We start from the raw sequence: 21,602 nt of genomic DNA on the forward strand, positions 1-21,602 counted from the left end.
AACAAAGCTGGGTTGTTGTTGTTTACACTCTGCAAGGCCTGTGGAAGTGAGTGACATCATAGCACTGTAGTTCTGAGGGTTCTAGATGGATGCAACAATCTCCTGTTGCTTCTATGAAGGCCATAATAGACGACATCACCAAACAGCTCCATAGTCACATACACAGCAAAGGAGAGATGTTGTTTACACCTAGTGATGTCAGTGGTATTGAGTGACATCACAGCACAGTGCTAAGGCTCCTGGGCCTGGACACAGCAGCGGCTGCAATATCTCAACGGAGAATACGTTTATATATATGTGTGTGTGTGCGCGTATATATATATATATATATATATATATATATATATATATATTTCTCCGCCGAAATCACTTTTAAACCCATTTCCACCTTTTTTTCCCTTCTCTTCCTCTTACTTTTTTTTCACGTTTTTTTACGTTTTTCTCCTTTTCGCCTCTTTTCTGGGCGTATTATTCTTCTTTTTCTTCTTTTTTTTCATCTAATGCATACCCCATCAGTGCAGCAATGCTTATTCAATACCGCCAGCAGATGGAGACACTGGGGGATAATTTTCTAAGGATTTATACTGATTTTTCCTGTCTGAATTTGTCGCACAGAAAGTTGCAGGCCAAATATGTGTGACATTTCTGCGACTTTAGCTTCTAGAGCATTTTTACAACATTATACATAGGTGCTGAATACATAAAAAGCGACTGTTCAGCGACAGACAAGTCGCATCGGCTGAAAGTAGGCCAGAATGTCAGTCCATGTTGGAGCAGGTTTAGATACAGTCTAAAGTATAGATCTCAAAGTCTGTGCACAGAATTTAGCAAGGGCCTCGCACCTTCTGATGCATCAGGTAGGTGCACAATAGCATAGCCTAACCCTCTGTACTTTGGTCTATATTGATGCGGGACATAGACAGCCAGCTGATGACCAATCCATTAGTGCAATGGATGGCTGGAAGCATTTGTCTTTGCCTTTGCAATACCACAGAAGCAATGCATGGTCAATGTACAGCAATGACACACCTGTGTGAACAGCCAGGAGACCCCCCCCCCCCCCCATGTTATGTTACATAGTAACATAGTTAGTACGGTCGAAAAAAGACATATGTCCATCAAGTTCAACCAGGGAATTAAGGGGTAGGGGTGTGGCGCGATATTGGGGAAGGGATGAGATTTTATATTTCTTCATAAGCATTAATCTTATTTTGTCAATTAGGAACATTCAGCACCCACCCGCTATCAAGGCAGCTGCCTATCATGTCATGCCCTACCTGCACAGGTGTGCTGGCTACTCAAATGATCCAATTAAGGAGGCCATTTAGTCAGCAGCAGCAGAAGTCCTGTGCCTGGACGCTCCAACAGCGGCCAGACACAAGCAGAAGCAGCAGAAGCAGCAGCAGCACCACCTTTTGTTTTTTGGCTGCAGCAGCAGCAAGGCCCACAGGGCTGGCTAGCTGGCTAGCCAGCAAGCAGGTAGCAATGAAAGTAGGAATCTTTCTTTTTAACCCTGTAAGGGGGTGGTGCACTGTACCCGAAGATACTGCCATATCGGGTCAATGCATAGGGCGACGGAAGCAAGCTTCGAAATCGGCCCCGTTCTCAAAAATCCATTTAATATATGGTCCCCAGATAGGGGACGTATCAGATATTAAACTGATAAGAACAGATACTACACTTGATCTTAGCCAAAAGGCCGAGAAGCGATAACCGTGAAAGGGGCGGGCCCAACAAGGTGCCCTTCATGGGCACTATCACTGCTTGCTGTCAGGGAGGCTGCCAGACAATTTTCCATGCACACTCTGGGCTGGGGGGCAGTCAACCACCAGTACACACAGCAGAACCTAAACCCATACCATTATTGCTAAGCAGCAAGACGGGCCCATTGCACTCCCACGGGGCCTTTTTAAATGCAATCCATAACCCGGATTTGCCAGGAACCCTTCTTACTCCTCCTACTTGCATGTGACACTGGGCTTAGGATCTGCATAGGAAACACACACACAAGCACACACCTACCTTTGTTGCCTGCAGATGCCTCCTTGGCTGTCCCCAAACGGTATCAAACCAACACCCACGGGAAGCTGTAAGCATAGAGGACATGCCTGCACCCCATTGGACTTACCTGTGTGGGTTAAACCCGGGTTATTTGACAACCTATGGCGGTGATGGTTCTGCTCAGGCAGAGCAGTGCTGATGCTCCTCATAAAGCTGTCGCTGCTGTGAAGGTTCTAGGTGACATCACAAATCCCTATGGTTACATACACAACAAAGCTGGGTTGTTGTTGTTTACACTCTGCAAGGCCTGTGGAAGTGAGTGACATCATAGCACTGTAGTTCTGAGGGTTCTAGATGGATGCAACAATCTCCTGTTGCTTCTATGAAGGCCATAATAGACGACATCACCAAACAGCTCCATAGTCACATACACAGCAAAGGAGAGATGTTGTTTACACCTAGTGATGTCAGTGGTATTGAGTGACATCACAGCACAGTGCTAAGGCTCCTGGGCCTGGACACAGCAGCGGCTGCAATATCTCAACGGAGAATACGTTTATATATGTGTGTGTGTGCGCGTATATATATATATATATATATATATATATATATATATATTTCTCCGCCGAAATCACTTTTAAACCCATTTCCACCTTTTTTTCCCTTCTCTTCCTCTTACTTTTTTTTCACGTTTTTTTACGTTTTTCTCCTTTTCGCCTCTTTTCTGGGCGTATTATTCTTCTTTTTCTTCTTTTTTTTCGTCTAATGCATACCCCATCAGTGCAGCAATGCTTATTCAATACCGCCAGCAGATGGAGACACTGGGGGATAATCTTCTAAGGATTTATACTGATTTTTCCTGTCTGAATTTGTCGCACAGAAAGTTGCAGGCCAAATATGTGTGACATTTCTGCGACTTTAGCTTCTAGAGCATTTTTACAACATTATACATAGGTGCTGAATACATAAAAAGCGACTGTTCAGCGACAGACAAGTCGCATCGGCTGAAAGTAGGCCAGAATGTCAGTCCATGTTGGAGCAGGTTTAGATACAGTCTAAAGTATAGATCTCAAAGTCTGTGCACAGAATTTAGCAAGGGCCTCGCACCTTCTGATGCATCAGGTAGGTGCACAATAGCATAGCCTAACCCTCTGTACTTTGGTCTATATTGATGCGGGACATAGACAGCCAGCTGATGACCAATCCATTAGTGCAATGGATGGCTGGAAGCATTTGTCTTTGCCTTTGCAATACCACAGAAGCAATGCATGGTCAATGTACAGCAATGACACACCTGTGTGAACAGCCAGGAGACCCCCCCCCCCCCCCATGTTATGTTACATAGTTACATAGTTAGTACGGTCGAAAAAAGACATATGTCCATCAAGTTCAACCAGGGAATTAAGGGGTAGGGGTGTGGCGCGATATTGGGGAAGGGATGAGATTTTATATTTCTTCATAAGCATTAATCTTATTTTGTCAATTAGGAACATTCAGCACCCACCCGCTATCAAGGCAGCTGCCTATCATGTCATGCCCTACCTGCACAGGTGTGCTGGCTACTCAAATGATCCAATTAAGGAGGCCATTTAGTCAGCAGCAGCAGAAGTCCTGTGCCTGGACGCTCCAACAGCGGCCAGACACAAGCAGAAGCAGAAGCAGCAGCAGCACCACCTTTTGTTTTTTGGCTGCAGCAGCAGCAAGGCCCACAGGGCTGGCTAGCTAGCAAGCAGGTAGCAATGAAAGTAGGAATCTTTCTTTTTAACCCTGTAAGGGGGTGGTGCACTGTACCCGAAGATACTGCCATATCGGGTCAATGCATAGGGCGACGGAAGCAAGCTTCGAAATCGGCCCCCGTTCTCAAAAATCCATTTAATATATGGTCCCCAGATAGGGGACGTATCAGATATTAAACTGATAAGAACAGATACTACACTTGATCTTAGCCAAAAGGCCGAGAAGCGATAACCGTGAAAGGGGCGGGCCCAACAAGGTGCCCTTCATGGGCACTATCACTGCTTGCTGTCAGGGAGGCTGCCAGACAATTTTCCATGCACACTCTGGGCTGGGGGGCAGTCAACCACCAGTACACACAGCAGAACCTAAACCCATACCATTATTGCTAAGCAGCAAGACAGGGGCCCATTGCACTCCCACGGGGCCTTTTTAAATGCAATCCATAACCCGGATTTGCCAGGAACCCTTCTTACTCCTCCTACTTGCATGTGACACTGGGCTTAGGATCTGCATAGGAAACACACACACAAGCACACACCTACCTTTGTTGCCTGCAGATGCCTCCTTGGCTGTCCCCAAACGGTATCAAACCAACACCCACGGGAAGCTGTAAGCATAGAGGACATGCCTGCACCCCATTGGACTTACCTGTGTGGGTTAAACCCGGGTTATTTGACAACCTATGGCGGTGATGGTTCTGCTCAGGCAGAGCAGTGCTGATGCTCCTCATAAAGCTGTCGCTGCTGTGAAGGTTCTAGGTGACATCACAAATCCCTATGGTTACATACACAACAAAGCTGGGTTGTTGTTGTTTACACTCTGCAAGGCCTGTGGAAGTGAGTGACATCATAGCACTGTAGTTCTGAGGGTTCTAGATGGATGCAACAATCTCCTGTTGCTTCTATGAAGGCCATAATAGACGACATCACCAAACAGCTCCATAGTCACATACACAGCAAAGGAGAGATGTTGTTTACACCTAGTGATGTCAGTGGTATTGAGTGACATCACAGCACAGTGCTAAGGCTCCTGGGCCTGGACACAGCAGCGGCTGCAATATCTCAACGGAGAATACGTTTATATATATGTGTGTGTGTGCGCGTATATATATATATATATATATATATATATATATATATTTCTCCGCCGAAATCACTTTTAAACCCATTTCCACCTTTTTTTCCCTTCTCTTCCTCTTACTTTTTTTTCACGTTTTTTTACGTTTTTCTCCTTTTCGCCTCTTTTCTGGGCGTATTATTCTTCTTTTTCTTCTTTTTTTTCGTCTAATGCATACCCCATCAGTGCAGCAATGCTTATTCAATACCGCCAGCAGATGGAGACACTGGGGGATAATTTTCTAAGGATTTATACTGATTTTTCCTGTCTGAATTTGTCGCACAGAAAGTTGCAGGCCAAATATGTGTGACATTTCTGCGACTTTAGCTTCTAGAGCATTTTTACAACATTATACATAGGTGCTGAATACATAAAAAGCGACTGTTCAGCGACAGACAAGTCGCATCGGCTGAAAGTAGGCCAGAATGTCAGTCCATGTTGGAGCAGGTTTAGATACAGTCTAAAGTATAGATCTCAAAGTCTGTGCACAGAATTTAGCAAGGGCCTCGCACCTTCTGATGCATCAGGTAGGTGCACAATAGCATAGCCTAACCCTCTGTACTTTGGTCTATATTGATGCGGGACATAGACAGCCAGCTGATGACCAATCCATTAGTGCAATGGATGGCTGGAAGCATTTGTCTTTGCCTTTGCAATACCACAGAAGCAATGCATGGTCAATGTACAGCAATGACACACCTGTGTGAACAGCCAGGAGACCCCCCCCCCCCCCCCCCCATGTTATGTTACATAGTTACATAGTTAGTACGGTCGAAAAAAGACATATGTCCATCAAGTTCAACCAGGGAATTAAGGGGTAGGGGTGTGGCGCGATATTGGGGAAGGGATGAGATTTTATATTTCTTCATAAGCATTAATCTTATTTTGTCAATTAGGAACATTCAGCACCCACCCGCTATCAAGGCAGCTGCCTATCATGTCATGCCCTACCTGCACAGGTGTGCTGGCTACTCAAATGATCCAATTAAGGAGGCCATTTAGTCAGCAGCAGCAGAAGTCCTGTGCCTGGACGCTCCAACAGCGGCCAGACACAAGCAGAAGCAGCAGAAGCAGCAGCAGCACCACCTTTTGTTTTTTGGCTGCAGCAGCAGCAAGGCCCACAGGGCTGGCTAGCTGGCTAGCCAGCAAGCAGGTAGCAATGAAAGTAGGAATCTTTCTTTTTAACCCTGTAAGGGGGTGGTGCACTGTACCCGAAGATACTGCCATATCGGGTCAATGCATAGGGCGACGGAAGCAAGCTTCGAAATCGGCCCCCGTTCTCAAAAATCCATTTAATATATGGTCCCCAGATAGGGGACGTATCAGATATTAAACTGATAAGAACAGATACTACACTTGATCTTAGCCAAAAGGCCGAGAAGCGATAACCGTGAAAGGGGCGGGCCCAACAAGGTGCCCTTCATGGGCACTATCACTGCTTGCTGTCAGGGAGGCTGCCAGACAATTTTCCATGCACACTCTGGGCTGGGGGGCAGTCAACCACCAGTACACACAGCAGAACCTAAACCCATACCATTATTGCTAAGCAGCAAGACAGGGGCCCATTGCACTCCCACGGGGCCTTTTTAAATGCAATCCATAACCCGGATTTGCCAGGAACCCTTCTTACTCCTCCTACTTGCATGTGACACTGGGCTTAGGATCTGCATAGGAAACACACACACAAGCACACACCTACCTTTGTTGCCTGCAGATGCCTCCTTGGCTGTCCCCAAACGGTATCAAACCAACACCCACGGGAAGCTGTAAGCATAGAGGACATGCCTGCACCCCATTGGACTTACCTGTGTGGGTTAAACCCGGGTTATTTGACAACCTATGGCGGTGATGGTTCTGCTCAGGCAGAGCAGTGCTGATGCTCCTCATAAAGCTGTCGCTGCTGTGAAGGTTCTAGGTGACATCACAAATCCCTATGGTTACATACACAACAAAGCTGGGTTGTTGTTGTTTACACTCTGCAAGGCCTGTGGAAGTGAGTGACATCATAGCACTGTAGTTCTGAGGGTTCTAGATGGATGCAACAATCTCCTGTTGCTTCTATGAAGGCCATAATAGACGACATCACCAAACAGCTCCATAGTCACATACACAGCAAAGGAGAGATGTTGTTTACACCTAGTGATGTCAGTGGTATTGAGTGACATCACAGCACAGTGCTAAGGCTCCTGGGCCTGGACACAGCAGCGGCTGCAATATCTCAACGGAGAATACGTTTATATATATGTGTGTGTGTGCGCGTATATATATATATATATATATATATATATATTTCTCCGCCGAAATCACTTTTAAACCCATTTCCACCTTTTTTTCCCTTCTCTTCCTCTTACTTTTTTTTCACGTTTTTTTACGTTTTTCTCCTTTTCGCCTCTTTTCTGGGCGTATTATTCTTCTTTTTCTTCTTTTTTTTCGTCTAATGCATACCCCATCAGTGCAGCAATGCTTATTCAATACCGCCAGCAGATGGAGACACTGGGGGATAATTTTCTAAGGATTTATACTGATTTTTCCTGTCTGAATTTGTCGCACAGAAAGTTGCAGGCCAAATATGTGTGACATTTCTGCGACTTTAGCTTCTAGAGCATTTTTACAACATTATACATAGGTGCTGAATACATAAAAAGCGACTGTTCAGCGACAGACAAGTCGCATCGGCTGAAAGTAGGCCAGAATGTCAGTCCATGTTGGAGCAGGTTTAGATACAGTCTAAAGTATAGATCTCAAAGTCTGTGCACAGAATTTAGCAAGGGCCTCGCACCTTCTGATGCATCAGGTAGGTGCACAATAGCATAGCCTAACCCTCTGTACTTTGGTCTATATTGATGCGGGACATAGACAGCCAGCTGATGACCAATCCATTAGTGCAATGGATGGCTGGAAGCATTTGTCTTTGCCTTTGCAATACCACAGAAGCAATGCATGGTCAATGTACAGCAATGACACACCTGTGTGAACAGCCAGGAGACCCCCCCCCCCCCCATGTTATGTTACATAGTTACATAGTTAGTACGGTCGAAAAAAGACATATGTCCATCAAGTTCAACCAGGGAATTAAGGGGTAGGGGTGTGGCGCGATATTGGGGAAGGGATGAGATTTTATATTTCTTCATAAGCATTAATCTTATTTTGTCAATTAGGAACATTCAGCACCCACCCGCTATCAAGGCAGCTGCCTATCATGTCATGCCCTACCTGCACAGGTGTGCTGGCTACTCAAATGATCCAATTAAGGAGGCCATTTAGTCAGCAGCAGCAGAAGTCCTGTGCCTGGACGCTCCAACAGCGGCCAGACACAAGCAGAAGCAGAAGCAGCAGAAGCAGCAGCAGCACCACCTTTTGTTTTTTGGCTGCAGCAGCAGCAAGGCCCACAGGGCTGGCTAGCTGGCTAGCCAGCAAGCAGGTAGCAATGAAAGTAGGAATCTTTCTTTTTAACCCTGTAAGGGGGTGGTGCACTGTACCCGAAGATACTGCCATATCGGGTCAATGCATAGGGCGACGGAAGCAAGCTTCGAAATCGGCCCCCGTTCTCAAAAATCCATTTAATATATGGTCCCCAGATAGGGGACGTATCAGATATTAAACTGATAAGAACAGATACTACACTTGATCTTAGCCAAAAGGCCGAGAAGCGATAACCGTGAAAGGGGCGGGCCCAACAAGGTGCCCTTCATGGGCACTATCACTGCTTGCTGTCAGGGAGGCTGCCAGACAATTTTCCATGCACACTCTGGGCTGGGGGGCAGTCAACCACCAGTACACACAGCAGAACCTAAACCCATACCATTATTGCTAAGCAGCAAGACAGGGGCCCATTGCACTCCCACGGGGCCTTTTTAAATGCAATCCATAACCCGGATTTGCCAGGAACCCTTCTTACTCCTCCTACTTGCATGTGACACTGGGCTTAGGATCTGCATAGGAAACACACACACAAGCACACACCTACCTTTGTTGCCTGCAGATGCCTCCTTGGCTGTCCCCAAACGGTATCAAACCAACACCCACGGGAAGCTGTAAGCATAGAGGACATGCCTGCACCCCATTGGACTTACCTGTGTGGGTTAAACCCGGGTTATTTGACAACCTATGGCGGTGATGGTTCTGCTCAGGCAGAGCAGTGCTGATGCTCCTCATAAAGCTGTCGCTGCTGTGAAGGTTCTAGGTGACATCACAAATCCCTATGGTTACATACACAACAAAGCTGGGTTGTTGTTGTTTACACTCTGCAAGGCCTGTGGAAGTGAGTGACATCATAGCACTGTAGTTCTGAGGGTTCTAGATGGATGCAACAATCTCCTGTTGCTTCTATGAAGGCCATAATAGACGACATCACCAAACAGCTCCATAGTCACATACACAGCAAAGGAGAGATGTTGTTTACACCTAGTGATGTCAGTGGTATTGAGTGACATCACAGCACAGTGCTAAGGCTCCTGGGCCTGGACACAGCAGCGGCTGCAATATCTCAACGGAGAATACGTTTATATATATGTGTGGGTGTGCGCGTATATATATATATATATATATATATATATATATATATATATATATTTCTCCGCCGAAATCACTTTTAAACCCATTTCCACCTTTTTTTCCCTTCTCTTCCTCTTACTTTTTTTTCACGTTTTTTTACGTTTTTCTCCTTTTCGCCTCTTTTCTGGGCGTATTATTCTTCTTTTTCTTCTTTTTTTTCGTCTAATGCATACCCCATCAGTGCAGCAATGCTTATTCAATACCGCCAGCAGATGGAGACACTGGGGGATAATTTTCTAAGGATTTATACTGATTTTTCCTGTCTGAATTTGTCGCACAGAAAGTTGCAGGCCAAATATGTGTGACATTTCTGCGACTTTAGCTTCTAGAGCATTTTTACAACATTATACATAGGTGCTGAATACATAAAAAGCGACTGTTCAGCGACAGACAAGTCGCATCGGCTGAAAGTAGGCCAGAATGTCAGTCCATGTTGGAGCAGGTTTAGATACAGTCTAAAGTATAGATCTCAAAGTCTGTGCACAGAATTTAGCAAGGGCCTCGCACCTTCTGATGCATCAGGTAGGTGCACAATAGCATAGCCTAACCCTCTGTACTTTGGTCTATATTGATGCGGGACATAGACAGCCAGCTGATGACCAATCCATTAGTGCAATGGATGGCTGGAAGCATTTGTCTTTGCCTTTGCAATACCACAGAAGCAATGCATGGTCAATGTACAGCAATGACACACCTGTGTGAACAGCCAGGAGACCCCCCCCCCCCCCCATGTTATGTTACATAGTTACATAGTTAGTACGGTCGAAAAAAGACATATGTCCATCAAGTTCAACCAGGGAATTAAGGGGTAGGGGTGTGGCGCGATATTGGGGAAGGGATGAGATTTTATATTTCTTCATAAGCATTAATCTTATTTTGTCAATTAGGAACATTCAGCACCCACCCGCTATCAAGGCAGCTGCCTATCATGTCATGCCCTACCTGCACAGGTGTGCTGGCTACTCAAATGATCCAATTAAGGAGGCCATTTAGTCAGCAGCAGCAGAAGTCCTGTGCCTGGACGCTCCAACAGCGGCCAGACACAAGCAGAAGCAGAAGCAGCAGAAGCAGCAGCAGCACCACCTTTTGTTTTTTGGCTGCAGCAGCAGCAAGGCCCACAGGGCTGGCTAGCTGGCTAGCCAGCAAGCAGGTAGCAATGAAAGTAGGAATCTTTCTTTTTAACCCTGTAAGGGGGTGGTGCACTGTACCCGAAGATACTGCCATATCGGGTCAATGCATAGGGCGACGGAAGCAAGCTTCGAAATCGGCCCCCGTTCTCAAAAATCCATTTAATATATGGTCCCCAGATAGGGGACGTATCAGATATTAAACTGATAAGAACAGATACTACACTTGATCTTAGCCAAAAGGCCGAGAAGCAATAACCGTGAAAGGGGCGGGCCCAACAAGGTGCCCTTCATGGGCACTATCACTGCTTGCTGTCAGGGAGGCTGCCAGACAATTTTCCATGCACACTCTGGGCTGGGGGCAGTCAACCACCAGTACACACAGCAGAACCTAAACCCATACCATTATTGCTAAGCAGCAAGACAGGGGCCCATTGCACTCCCACGGGGCCTTTTTAAATGCAATCCATAACCCGGATTTGCCAGGAACCCTTCTTACTCCTCCTACTTGCATGTGACACTGGGCTTAGGATCTGCATAGGAAACACACACACAAGCACACACCTACCTTTGTTGCCTGCAGATGCCTCCTTGGCTGTCCCCAAACGGTATCAAACCAACACCCACGGGAAGCTGTAAGCATAGAGGACATGCCTGCACCCCATTGGACTTACCTGTGTGGGTTAAACCCGGGTTATTTGACAACCTATGGCGGTGATGGTTCTGCTCAGGCAGAGCAGTGCTGATGCTCCTCATAAAGCTGTCGCTGCTGTGAAGGTTCTAGGTGACATCACAAATCCCTATGGTTACATACACAACAAAGCTGGGTTGTTGTTGTTTACACTCTGCAAGGCCTGTGGAAGTGAGTGACATCATAGCACTGTAGTTCTGAGGGTTCTAGATGGATGCAACAATCTCCTGTTGCTTCTATGAAGGCCATAATAGACGACATCACCAAACAGCTCCATAGTCACATACACAGCAAAGGAGAGATGTTGTTTACACCTAGTGATGTCAGTGGTATTGAGTGACATCACAGCACAGTGCTAAGGCTCCTGGGCCTGGACACAGCAGCGGCTGCAATATCTCAACGGAGAATACGTTTATATATATGTGTGTGTGTGCGCGTATATATATATATATATATATATATATATATATATATATTTCTCCGCCGAAATCACTTTTAAACCCATTTCCACCTTTTTTTCCCTTCTCTTCCTCTTACTTTTTTTTCACGTTTTTTTACGTTTTTCTCCTTTTCGCCTCTTTTCTGGGCGTATTATTCTTCTTTTTCTTCTTTTTTTTCGTCTAATGCATACCCCATCAGTGCAGCAATGCTTATTCAATACCGCCAGCAGATGGAGACACTGGGGGATAATTTTCTAAGGATTTATACTGATTTTTCCTGTCTGAATTTGTCGCACAGAAAGTTGCAGGCCAAATATGTGTGACATTTCTGCGACTTTAGCTTCTAGAGCATTTTTACAACATTATACATAGGTGCTGAATACATAAAAAGCGACTGTTCAGCGACAGACAAGTCGCATCGGCTGAAAGTAGGCCAGAATGTCAGTCCATGTTGGAGCAGGTTTAGATACAGTCTAAAGTATAGATCTCAAAGTCTGTGCACAGAATTTAGCAAGGGCCTCGCACCTTCTGATGCATCAGGTAGGTGCACAATAGCATAGCCTAACCCTCTGTACTTTGGTCTATATTGATGCGGGACATAGACAGCCAGCTGATGACCAATCCATTAGTGCAATGGATGGCTGGAAGCATTTGTCTTTGCCTTTGCAATACCACAGAAGCAATGCATGGTCAATGTACAGCAATGACACACCTGTGTGAACAGCCAGGAGACCCCCCCCCCCCATGTTATGTTACATAGTTACATAGTTAGTACGGTCGAAAAAAGACATATGTCCATCAAGTTCAACCAGGGAATTAAGGGGTAGGGGTGTGGCGCGATATTGGGGAAGGGATGAGATTTTATATTTCTTCATAAGCATTAATCTTATTTTGTCAATTAGGAACATTCAGCACCCACCCGCTATCAAGGCAGCTGCCTATCATGTCATGCCCTACCTGCACAGGTGTGCTGGCTACTCAAATGATCCAATTAAGGAGGCCATTTAGTCAGCAGCAGCAGAAGTCCTGTGCCTGGACGCTCCAACAGCGGCCAGACACAAGCAGAAGCAGAAGCAGCAGAAGCAGCAGCAGCACCACCTTTTGTTTTTTGGCTGCAGCAGCAGCAAGGCCCACAGGGCTGGCTAGCTGGCTAGCCAGCAAGCAGGTAGCAATGAAAGTAGGAATCTTTCTTTTTAACCCTGTAAGGGGGTGGTGCACTGTACCCGAAGATACTGCCATATCGGGTCAATGCATAGGGCGACGGAAGCAAGCTTCGAAATCGGCCCCCGTTCTCAAAAATCCATTTAATATATGGTCCCCAGATAGGGGACGTATCAGATATTAAACTGATAAGAACAGATTTTAACTTGGCTGCACCTTCACAGGTACACACCTATTTTATTTAAGTTTCAAGTTTTAACATAGTTACATAGTTACATAGCATTAAAACCAGGGGAACATAAAAAACTTACAATTTTACAATTTCACATATGCCAGTCGGTAAAATGCCATTTTAAGAATGCAAACTCATCACTTTGTTTATCGATTAAAAGATAGATGTACATTTCACTTAATATCATTCCAATAACATCATCGAAAGATAAAATGTCCTTTTTAAATAATAAAATATTCCTATTTTTCCACAGAGCTGCCTTCACACAGTTTATTATTTGCCATGCCTTCCGTTTCTCTTGTTCGCCGGGACAATCCAAACACCCATATAAAACCATATTATAGTCCAAGTCTTTTATAGCAGCAATTTTGTTTAAAAGTGGCAGCATTTTAGTCCATATCCTTCTAGAAAAATCACATGTCCATAAAAGATGTAAAACAGTCTCCTCTTCGTGGCATCCCTCTCTTGGACACTTTGCTGTGCTTGCAAATCCTCTACGGTGTTGGAAAGCCCGGCACGGAAGGCAACTGTGGATGCAGCTCCAGGATAAGTCCTTCTGTGAGTTAAAAAGATAAAATGAGTTCACAATTCTCCAGATTTCTTTACATTTATCATCATTAAAATTTCCAACTTGGCACATGTTAATATTGTTTAAAATGACTCTCGTAAGTTTTTTCCCATCGATTAGAATATCTTTACTAAAATCAAACAGTTTAAAAAGAGAAACAATCTTTTCTAAAATACAATAAGTAATAGGGAGGTTAAAAGCATAAGGGTGTTTAAGATCTGTTTCAAACCAACCATGGTGTCTCATGAGATTACCAACATTATAGCGCAAAAAGAACGACCAATAGTTGTCTTTAAAAACATTCTTAAGACACAATGAAAAGAATTTTGTATAAAGGAACGCAGTAAAATCAGTAAAACTTTTCCCCCCTTTCTCTTTAGGTTTAGATACAATTTCTCTTTTTAACTTCTCATATTTGGAATTCCAAAAAAAGGTGTAACAGACTTTTGAGACTTTACGTATTATATGTGTGTTAGGTGGGAACACTAAACTTAAATATAAAAGCAAAGGTAAAATCACCATCTTTAAAATCAGCACTTTTCCTTCCATTGTAAGGTCTCTTAGTCTCCATACACATAATTTTTGGTTCACCTTTTGCATTGTTAGCTCCCAGCTTTCGTTTCCATTATTTAATTCATTAAAATACACACCTAAAATTTTTACTTTTTCTACTACCGGTACCTTTATGTCTCTTGTATCCAGCTTGCCGACTTTTAAAATCTCGCACTTGTTAAAATTCACTTTAAAACCAGAAGCACAACAGAAATAGTTAATTTGTGTTAAAGTTTTTTTAAGTGCCAGGCTATCTTGACATGTCACTGCTACATCATCCATATAACTGACTACTTTAGCTTCAAGACCATTTCCTCCGGGGAGCCTTATCCCACGGATCTGTTTATCACCTCTTATGACACATAAAAGTGGCTCTAGTGCACAAATAAATAAAAGGGGTGATAGGGGGCAACCCTGCTTCACACCAGATTTTAAAGGAACCATTTCAGTCTTAAAACCATTAATTAAAATTTTGCTAAAACAGTCATTATAAAAGGCTTTGAGTGACGTTAAAAAACCTTCTGGTATGCCCATTTTATTTAAAACATTAAATAAAAAACAGTGCGAGACTCTGTCAAATGCTTTTTCAAAGTCTATTGTTAAAATTGCTAAATTACTTTTCCTTATTTTAGCATCTTCTATTATATCTTTTATGAGGTTTAAATTTTCCCACATGTTTCTACCCGGTATACCACACACTTGATTATTATGTATTAATTTATCTATAACATTTTTTAGTCTGTTTGCACATATTTTAGCCATTATTTTATAATCAGCGTTTAAAAGGGTTATTGGTCTCCAATTCCTAATATCCTCTTTATCACCTTTTTTAAAGAGCAGAGAAACCTCACCCATTTTCCATGACTGTGGTAAAATCTTGGTATTAAAAACATCTGTAAAAAGAGATAAAAGATCATCTTTTAAAACCTCATAAAAAACCTTATAAAATTCGATTGGCAGGCCATCAGACCCTGGTACTTTACCCAAATTAAAACTGTTTATGGTATCCAATATTTCCTTCTCTGGGATAGACTGTAAAAGAAAGGATTGAGAATTATTCTCTAAAACACGTTCTATTTTGTTTAAGGCATCGTTCATGAAATTAGCATCTATTTTTTTCTCATTAAAAAGTTCCCTATAATAACATTGTACTTTAAATAAAATTTTATTCATCTCCACTTCTCCTTCTAGTTTTTCGATATGGACTCTTTTTTGATTAGATTTTTTAAAAAAATATCTTGTACATTTTTCGTTATTTTCAATATGTTTGATTTTAGCTTTAAAAATGATCTCTTTACCTTTTTCATTTAAAAATGTTTTTATTTCTTTTTTAATGTTAACAATATCATCTTTTACATCTATCCCTATATTGTGCAATTTAAAAAGAGTTTGAAGATGTGTATTTAAAATATCATAACAATGTCTTTTATCTTTAGCTTTTTGGATACCTTGTTTTATAAAAAAATCTTTAGTTTTTTTCTTCATATTTTCCCACCATACTTTTATATCTATATTTGGGTCTCTATTATTTTTACATTTATTATAAAAATTGGCGTATTCTGTTAAGATTATTTTATCTTCTAAAAGAGATATGTTCAATTTCCATGAACCAATACCCCTCTTAAAACCAGGAACAGGATTTAAAACAAATAGAAGACATTTATGATCAGAAAATATATTAGTTAAAAGCTCACATTTGGCAGGTAAAACATTTTGAGAAGAGAAGATAAAATCAATCCTCGAGCTACAATTCACATTACTCCATGTAATGCCTTCAGTATCAGGTAAATTTGGATTACATTTTTTAAAAACATCTATAAGCCTAAAATCTAAAGTAATATTTTTTAAAATGTTAGATGTCTTATCATAATTTCTACTAGTAGCTCGAGAATATCTTTTCTCACCTCTTAAAACACAATTAAAATCCCCAGCTAAAATCAAAGGATAAGAATCATTAATAAAAAGAGGTAAAATCTCTAACATCTCTTCTCTTTCTTTTTTATCAGGTGAACCATAAAAGTTTAAAAACTGCCATGTAAAACCATTTATAAAAGCTTTAACTAATAAAATCCTTCCTGGTAAAATCTCTTGCTTAAAAATTATATTAACATTACCCTTAAAAAGTATAGCAACTCCTCCAGATTTAGATGCGTTGGACCCTGACCACACTGAGGGGCCATGCTTCCAGTCTTCTTCATATTTCTTGTATGATGCTTGGTGAGGGATGCCACATTCCTGTAAGAAGAAAACTGATGCAGACAAAAAGGATAAAAAATTAAAAATAGCAGTTCTTCTTGCGTGTGTCTTAAGGCCCCTCACATTGAGGGAGAGTCCATGGAGCGCCATCATTAAAGGTTACAGAGAGACCACTTTCAATATCTTTGTGCACATTCTATCTCATCCTCATCAGCCAGACCCCCAAAACTATCATTTCCCCCTTCTGATCTCACTGTCACCAGAGATTCCGGTGAGCTGCTACCGTCTGACTCCTCCATTACCTCCTCCTGAAGATCCTCCGGTAGGGGACTAAGGAGAGGATTCCTCTTCGCCGGAACAGGGGTTGTCCCGTCTCCGTCACCTTGCCCAGTGTCCATCTCCTCCCCGGGATGACCTGTCGGAGCCACCCCGGGCAGCTGGTCGGGCACAACGACTTCCACCGTGTCGGGAACCATGGACGAGTTGCCTGTTTCACTTGGGGAGGGGGCTGGAACACCTGATGGCATCCCTACCCCCCCCTCTTCTTCCACAAACGCCTCTTCTCTTCCTGTTCCGGTCTTTCTTCTCTTAGCCCCAACATTTTCTGGCTTCCTCAGGGGGGCACTCTGAGGCTTGCTGACAGCTTCATCCAGGTTACTACCCCTCTGCTGCGAGAGAGGAGCTCCTGTCTGCCATGCTTTCTTCTCCTTTCTTCTTACCTTCATGCTGGAGGGTTTCTCATATCCATCTTCATCAGAGGTAGCAGACTCACCATGTTGATCAGTTGGGTTTTCTTCTGGTTTGCTGTCTTCTCTGTTCATATGACGGGGGTCTGGCTGGCTTCTCTGTTGTTTCTCTTTGTTTCTGTGAGGACAAGAAGCATACAAATGGTCAACTCTGTAACATAAACTGCATTTCTTTTCTTTTGTGCATTCTCTGGAGGAGTGCTCAGTGCTGCCACAATTTGTACATGTACTCTCACATACGTTTTTATCATGTCCATATCTTCTACAAGCTCTGCAGAAATTGGGCATTCCTGGGAAAAACACGTCACCATTTACATTTCCTAACTTGAACCGAGCTGGAGGCATAACCTTTCGTCCTGGGAGTAATAGATCTTCTTTGAACTCAACCAGAAACTTCCACTTAGAGGACCATATTCCACACTCATTCATCACTTTCCCTCTATTTATAATTTTTTTACAAAAATTCCTTAAAAACACAACAATTTCATCTTCTTTAACGTATGGAGAGTACATTTTTATAACTAAAAGCATAAGTTCATCGGGAAAGTGCTCAACAATTCTTATTCCACTCAAGCGGGCATCTCCGCTTACCTTCTTCATCTGTATAACAAAGTCCTTGTAAATACCTCCTTCCGTAAAAGTAACATCGTATACTCCTCTTTTCGGATAATCTTGGATGGATAATATCTCATGCTTCCTTAATCCAAAGACGCCCAGCAGAACTTGCTCCACGATGTACTTCAGGTCCCGGTTCTTTCTCTGGTCCTCCAAGTACGATATACGTACTGAGTTCTTGAGCTTGGCATAAGATGGTACCATGCCTGGATCTCCGTCACTGGCTGACGCCATGCTCACAATCAAGCGCACCAAAGAGACACTAGGTCCCTAAGGCAAAGGGGGATCGCAACTCTACACTGAGGTGGGCCCCCTCCCCAATAGCAGCAAGGGACTTAAGCCCAACGAAGGGCGATGTCCCAGGGCCGAGGAGGGGGGTCTCAGAGCACCCACAAAAGCAGGAACCGGATCAGCCAAGGTATATCCCTATACCTTAGCCAAAAGGCCGAGAAGCGATAACCGTGAAAGGGGCGGGCCCAACAAGGTGCCCTTCATAGGCACTATCACTGCTTGCTGTCAGGGAGGCTGCCAGACAATTTTCCATGCACACTCTGGGCTGGGGGGCAGTCAACCACCAGTACACACAGCAGAACCTAAACCCATACCATTATTGCTAAGCAGCAAGACAGGGGCCCATTGCACTCCCACGGGGCCTTTTTAAATGCAATCCATAACCCGGATTTGCCAGGAACCCTTCTTACTCCTCCTACTTGCATGTGACACTGGGCTTAGGATCTGCATAGGAAACACACACACAAGCACACACCTACCTTTGTTGCCTGCAGATGCCTCCTTGGCTGTCCCCAAACGGTATCAAACCAACACCCACGGGAAGCTGTAAGCATAGAGGACATGCCTGCACCCCATTGGACTTACCTGTGTGGGTTAAACCCGGGTTATTTGACAACCTATGGCGGTGATGGTTCTGCTCAGGCAGAGCAGTGCTGATGCTCCTCATAAAGCTGTCGCTGCTGTGAAGGTTCTAGGTGACATCACAAATCCCTATGGTTACATACACAACAAAGCTGGGTTGTTGTTGTTTACACTCTGCAAGGCCTGTGGAAGTGAGTGACATCATAGCACTGTAGTTCTGAGGGTTCTAGATGGATGCAACAATCTCCTGTTGCTTCTATGAAGGCCATAATAGACGACATCACCAAACAGCTCCATAGTCACATACACAGCAAAGGAGAGATGTTGTTTACACCTAGTGATGTCAGTGGTATTGAGTGACATCACAGCACAGTGCTAAGGCTCCTGGGCCTGGACACAGCAGCGGCTGCAATATCTCAACGGAGAATACGTTTATATATATGTGTGTGTGTGCGCGTATATATATATATATATATATATATATATATATATATTTCTCCGCCGAAATCACTTTTAAACCCATTTCCACCTTTTTTTCCCTTCTCTTCCTCTTACTTTTTTTTCACGTTTTTTTACGTTTTTCTCCTTTTCGCCTCTTTTCTGGGCGTATTATTCTTCTTTTTCTTCTTTTTTTTCGTCTAATGCATACCCCATCAGTGCAGCAATGCTTATTCAATACCGCCAGCAGATGGAGACACTGGGGGATAATTTTCTAAGGATTTATACTGATTTTTCCTGTCTGAATTTGTCGCACAGAAAGTTGCAGGCCAAATATGTGTGACATTTCTGCGACTTTAGCTTCTAGAGCATTTTTACAACATTATACATAGGTGCTGAATACATAAAAAGCGACTGTTCAGCGACAGACAAGTCGCATCGGCTGAAAGTAGGCCAGAATGTCAGTCCATGTTGGAGCAGGTTTAGATACAGTCTAAAGTATAGATCTCAAAGTCTGTGCACAGAATTTAGCAAGGGCCTCGCACCTTCTGATGCATCAGGTAGGTGCACAATAGCATAGCCTAACCCTCTGTACTTTGGTCTATATTGATGCGGGACATAGACAGCCAGCTGATGACCAATCCATTAGTGCAATGGATGGCTGGAAGCATTTGTCTTTGCCTTTGCAATACCACAGAAGCAATGCATGGTCAATGTACAGCAATGACACACCTGTGTGAACAGCCAGGAGACACCCCCCCCCCCCCCCCATGTTATGTTACATAGTTACATAGTTAGTACGGTCGAAAAAAGACATATGTCCATCAAGTTCAACCAGGGAATTAAGGGGTAGGGGTGTGGCGCGATATTGGGGAAGGGATGAGATTTTATATTTCTTCATAAGCATTAATCTTATTTTGTCAATTAGGAACATTCAGCACCCACCCGCTATCAAGGCAGCTGCCTATCATGTCATGCCCTACCTGCACAGGTGTGCTGGCTACTCAAATGATCCAATTAAGGAGGCCATTTAGTCAGCAGCAGCAGAAGTCCTGTGCCTGGACGCTCCAACAGCGGCCAGACACAAGCAGAAGCAGAAGCAGCAGAAGCAGCACCACCTTTTGTTTTTTGGCTGCAGCAGCAGCAAGGCCCACAGGGCTGGCTAGCTGGCTAGCCAGCAAGCAGGTAGCAATGAAAGTAGGAATCTTTCTTTTTAACCCTGTAAGGGGGTGGTGCACTGTACCCGAAGATACTGCCATATCGGGTCAATGCATAGGGCGACGGAAGCAAGCTTCGAAATCGGCCCCCGTTCTCAAAAATCCATTTAATATATGGTCCCCAGATAGGGGACGTATCAGATATTAAACTGATAAGAACAGATACTACACTTGATCTTAGCCAAAAGGCCGAGAAGCGATAACCGTGAAAGGGGCGGGCCCAACAAGGTGCCCTTCATGGGCACTATCACTGCTTGCTGTCAGGGAGGCTGCCAGACAATTTTCCATGCACACTCTGGGCTGGGGGGCAGTCAACCACCAGTACACACAGCAGAACCTAAACCCATACCATTATTGCTAAGCAGCAAGACAGGGGCCCATTGCACTCCCACGGGGCCTTTTTAAATGCAATCCATAACCCGGATTTGCCAGGAACCCTTCTTACTCCTCCTACTTGCATGTGACACTGGGCTTAGGATCTGCATAGGAAACACACACACAAGCACACACCTACCTTTGTTGCCTGCAGATGCCTCCTTGGCTGTCCCCAAACGGTATCAAACCAACACCCACGGGAAGCTGTAAGCATAGAGGACATGCCTGCACCCCATTGGACTTACCTGTGTGGGTTAAACCCGGGTTATTTGACAACCTATGGCGGTGATGGTTCTGCTCAGGCAGAGCAGTGCTGATGCTCCTCATAAAGCTGTCGCTGCTGTGAAGGTTCTAGGTGACATCACAAATCCCTATGGTTACATACACAACAAAGCTGGGTTGTTGTTGTTTACACTCTGCAAGGCCTGTGGAAGTGAGTGACATCATAGCACTGTAGTTCTGAGGGTTCTAGATGGATGCAACAATCTCCTGTTGCTTCTATGAAGGCCATAATAGACGACATCACCAAACAGCTCCATAGTCACATACACAGCAAAGGAGAGATGTTGTTTACACCTAGTGATGTCAGTGGTATTGAGTGACATCACAGCACAGTGCTAAGGCTCCTGGGCCTGGACACAGCAGCGGCTGCAATATCTCAATGGAGAATACGTTTATATATATGTGTGTGTGTGCGCGTATATATATATATATATATATATATATATATATATTTCTCCGCCGAAATCACTTTTAAACCCATTTCCACCTTTTTTTCCCTTCTCTTCCTCTTACTTTTTTTTCACGTTTTTTTACGTTTTTCTCCTTTTCGCCTCTTTTCTGGGCGTATTATTCTTCTTTTTCTTCTTTTTTTTCGTCTAATGCATACCCCATCAGTGCAGCAATGCTTATTCAATACCGCCAGCAGATGGAGACACTGGGGGATAATTTTCTAAGGATTTA

At 43.8% G+C, this 21,602-nt stretch overlaps 1 protein-coding gene and 7 non-coding genes across 10 annotated transcripts; all 8 read right to left on the reverse strand.

Annotated features, from left to right (window-relative positions):
• Positions 1-1,521: 1,521 nt before the first annotated feature.
• Positions 1,522-1,711, reverse strand: LOC130350572 (U2 spliceosomal RNA). The gene has a single exon (XR_008887658.1). It is a non-coding gene; the product is annotated as a U2 spliceosomal RNA (small nuclear RNA).
• A 2,065-nt stretch (positions 1,712-3,776) lies between these two features.
• LOC130350533 (U2 spliceosomal RNA) lies at positions 3,777-3,967 on the reverse strand. The gene has a single exon (XR_008887623.1). It is a non-coding gene; the product is annotated as a U2 spliceosomal RNA (small nuclear RNA).
• Positions 3,968-6,049: 2,082 nt separating this feature from the next.
• LOC130350534 (U2 spliceosomal RNA) lies at positions 6,050-6,240 on the reverse strand. Its single transcript, XR_008887624.1, has one exon. It is a non-coding gene; the product is annotated as a U2 spliceosomal RNA (small nuclear RNA).
• A 2,077-nt stretch (positions 6,241-8,317) lies between these two features.
• On the reverse strand, positions 8,318-8,508 carry LOC130350535 (U2 spliceosomal RNA). Its single transcript, XR_008887625.1, has one exon. It is a non-coding gene; the product is annotated as a U2 spliceosomal RNA (small nuclear RNA).
• A 2,092-nt stretch (positions 8,509-10,600) lies between these two features.
• Positions 10,601-10,791, reverse strand: LOC130350565 (U2 spliceosomal RNA). Its single transcript, XR_008887652.1, has one exon. It is a non-coding gene; the product is annotated as a U2 spliceosomal RNA (small nuclear RNA).
• Positions 10,792-12,873: 2,082 nt separating this feature from the next.
• LOC130350516 (U2 spliceosomal RNA) lies at positions 12,874-13,063 on the reverse strand. The gene has a single exon (XR_008887609.1). It is a non-coding gene; the product is annotated as a U2 spliceosomal RNA (small nuclear RNA).
• Positions 13,064-13,411: 348 nt separating this feature from the next.
• Positions 13,412-18,167, reverse strand: LOC130350512 (uncharacterized). Of its 3 annotated transcripts, XM_056554889.1 has the most exons (6): positions 16,678-18,167; positions 16,294-16,428; positions 15,163-15,211; positions 15,031-15,072; positions 14,278-14,367; positions 13,412-13,615 (listed from the first exon to the last, which is right to left on the reverse strand). In XM_056554889.1, the coding sequence occupies exons 1-6, from the start codon at positions 17,968-17,970 to the stop codon at positions 13,554-13,556; spliced, it is 1,671 nt and encodes a 556-aa protein (XP_056410864.1). In that variant the 5' UTR covers positions 17,971-18,167; the 3' UTR covers positions 13,412-13,553. The 3 variants fall into 3 exon arrangements, 1 of the variants encoding a protein (XP_056410864.1); XR_008887606.1 differs by lacking the exons at positions 15,031-15,072; positions 15,163-15,211 and having other exon boundaries at positions 13,554-13,615; positions 14,309-14,367; XR_008887605.1 differs by lacking the exons at positions 15,031-15,072; positions 15,163-15,211 and having other exon boundaries at positions 13,576-13,615.
• A 2,107-nt stretch (positions 18,168-20,274) lies between these two features.
• Positions 20,275-20,465, reverse strand: LOC130350536 (U2 spliceosomal RNA). The gene has a single exon (XR_008887626.1). It is a non-coding gene; the product is annotated as a U2 spliceosomal RNA (small nuclear RNA).
• Between the last annotated feature and the right edge of the window lie 1,137 nt (positions 20,466-21,602).

The sequence above is a fragment of the Hyla sarda genome, unplaced genomic scaffold (assembly GCF_029499605.1).
Source record: "Hyla sarda isolate aHylSar1 unplaced genomic scaffold, aHylSar1.hap1 scaffold_949, whole genome shotgun sequence".
NCBI classification, from domain to species: Eukaryota; Metazoa; Chordata; class Amphibia; order Anura; family Hylidae; genus Hyla; species Hyla sarda.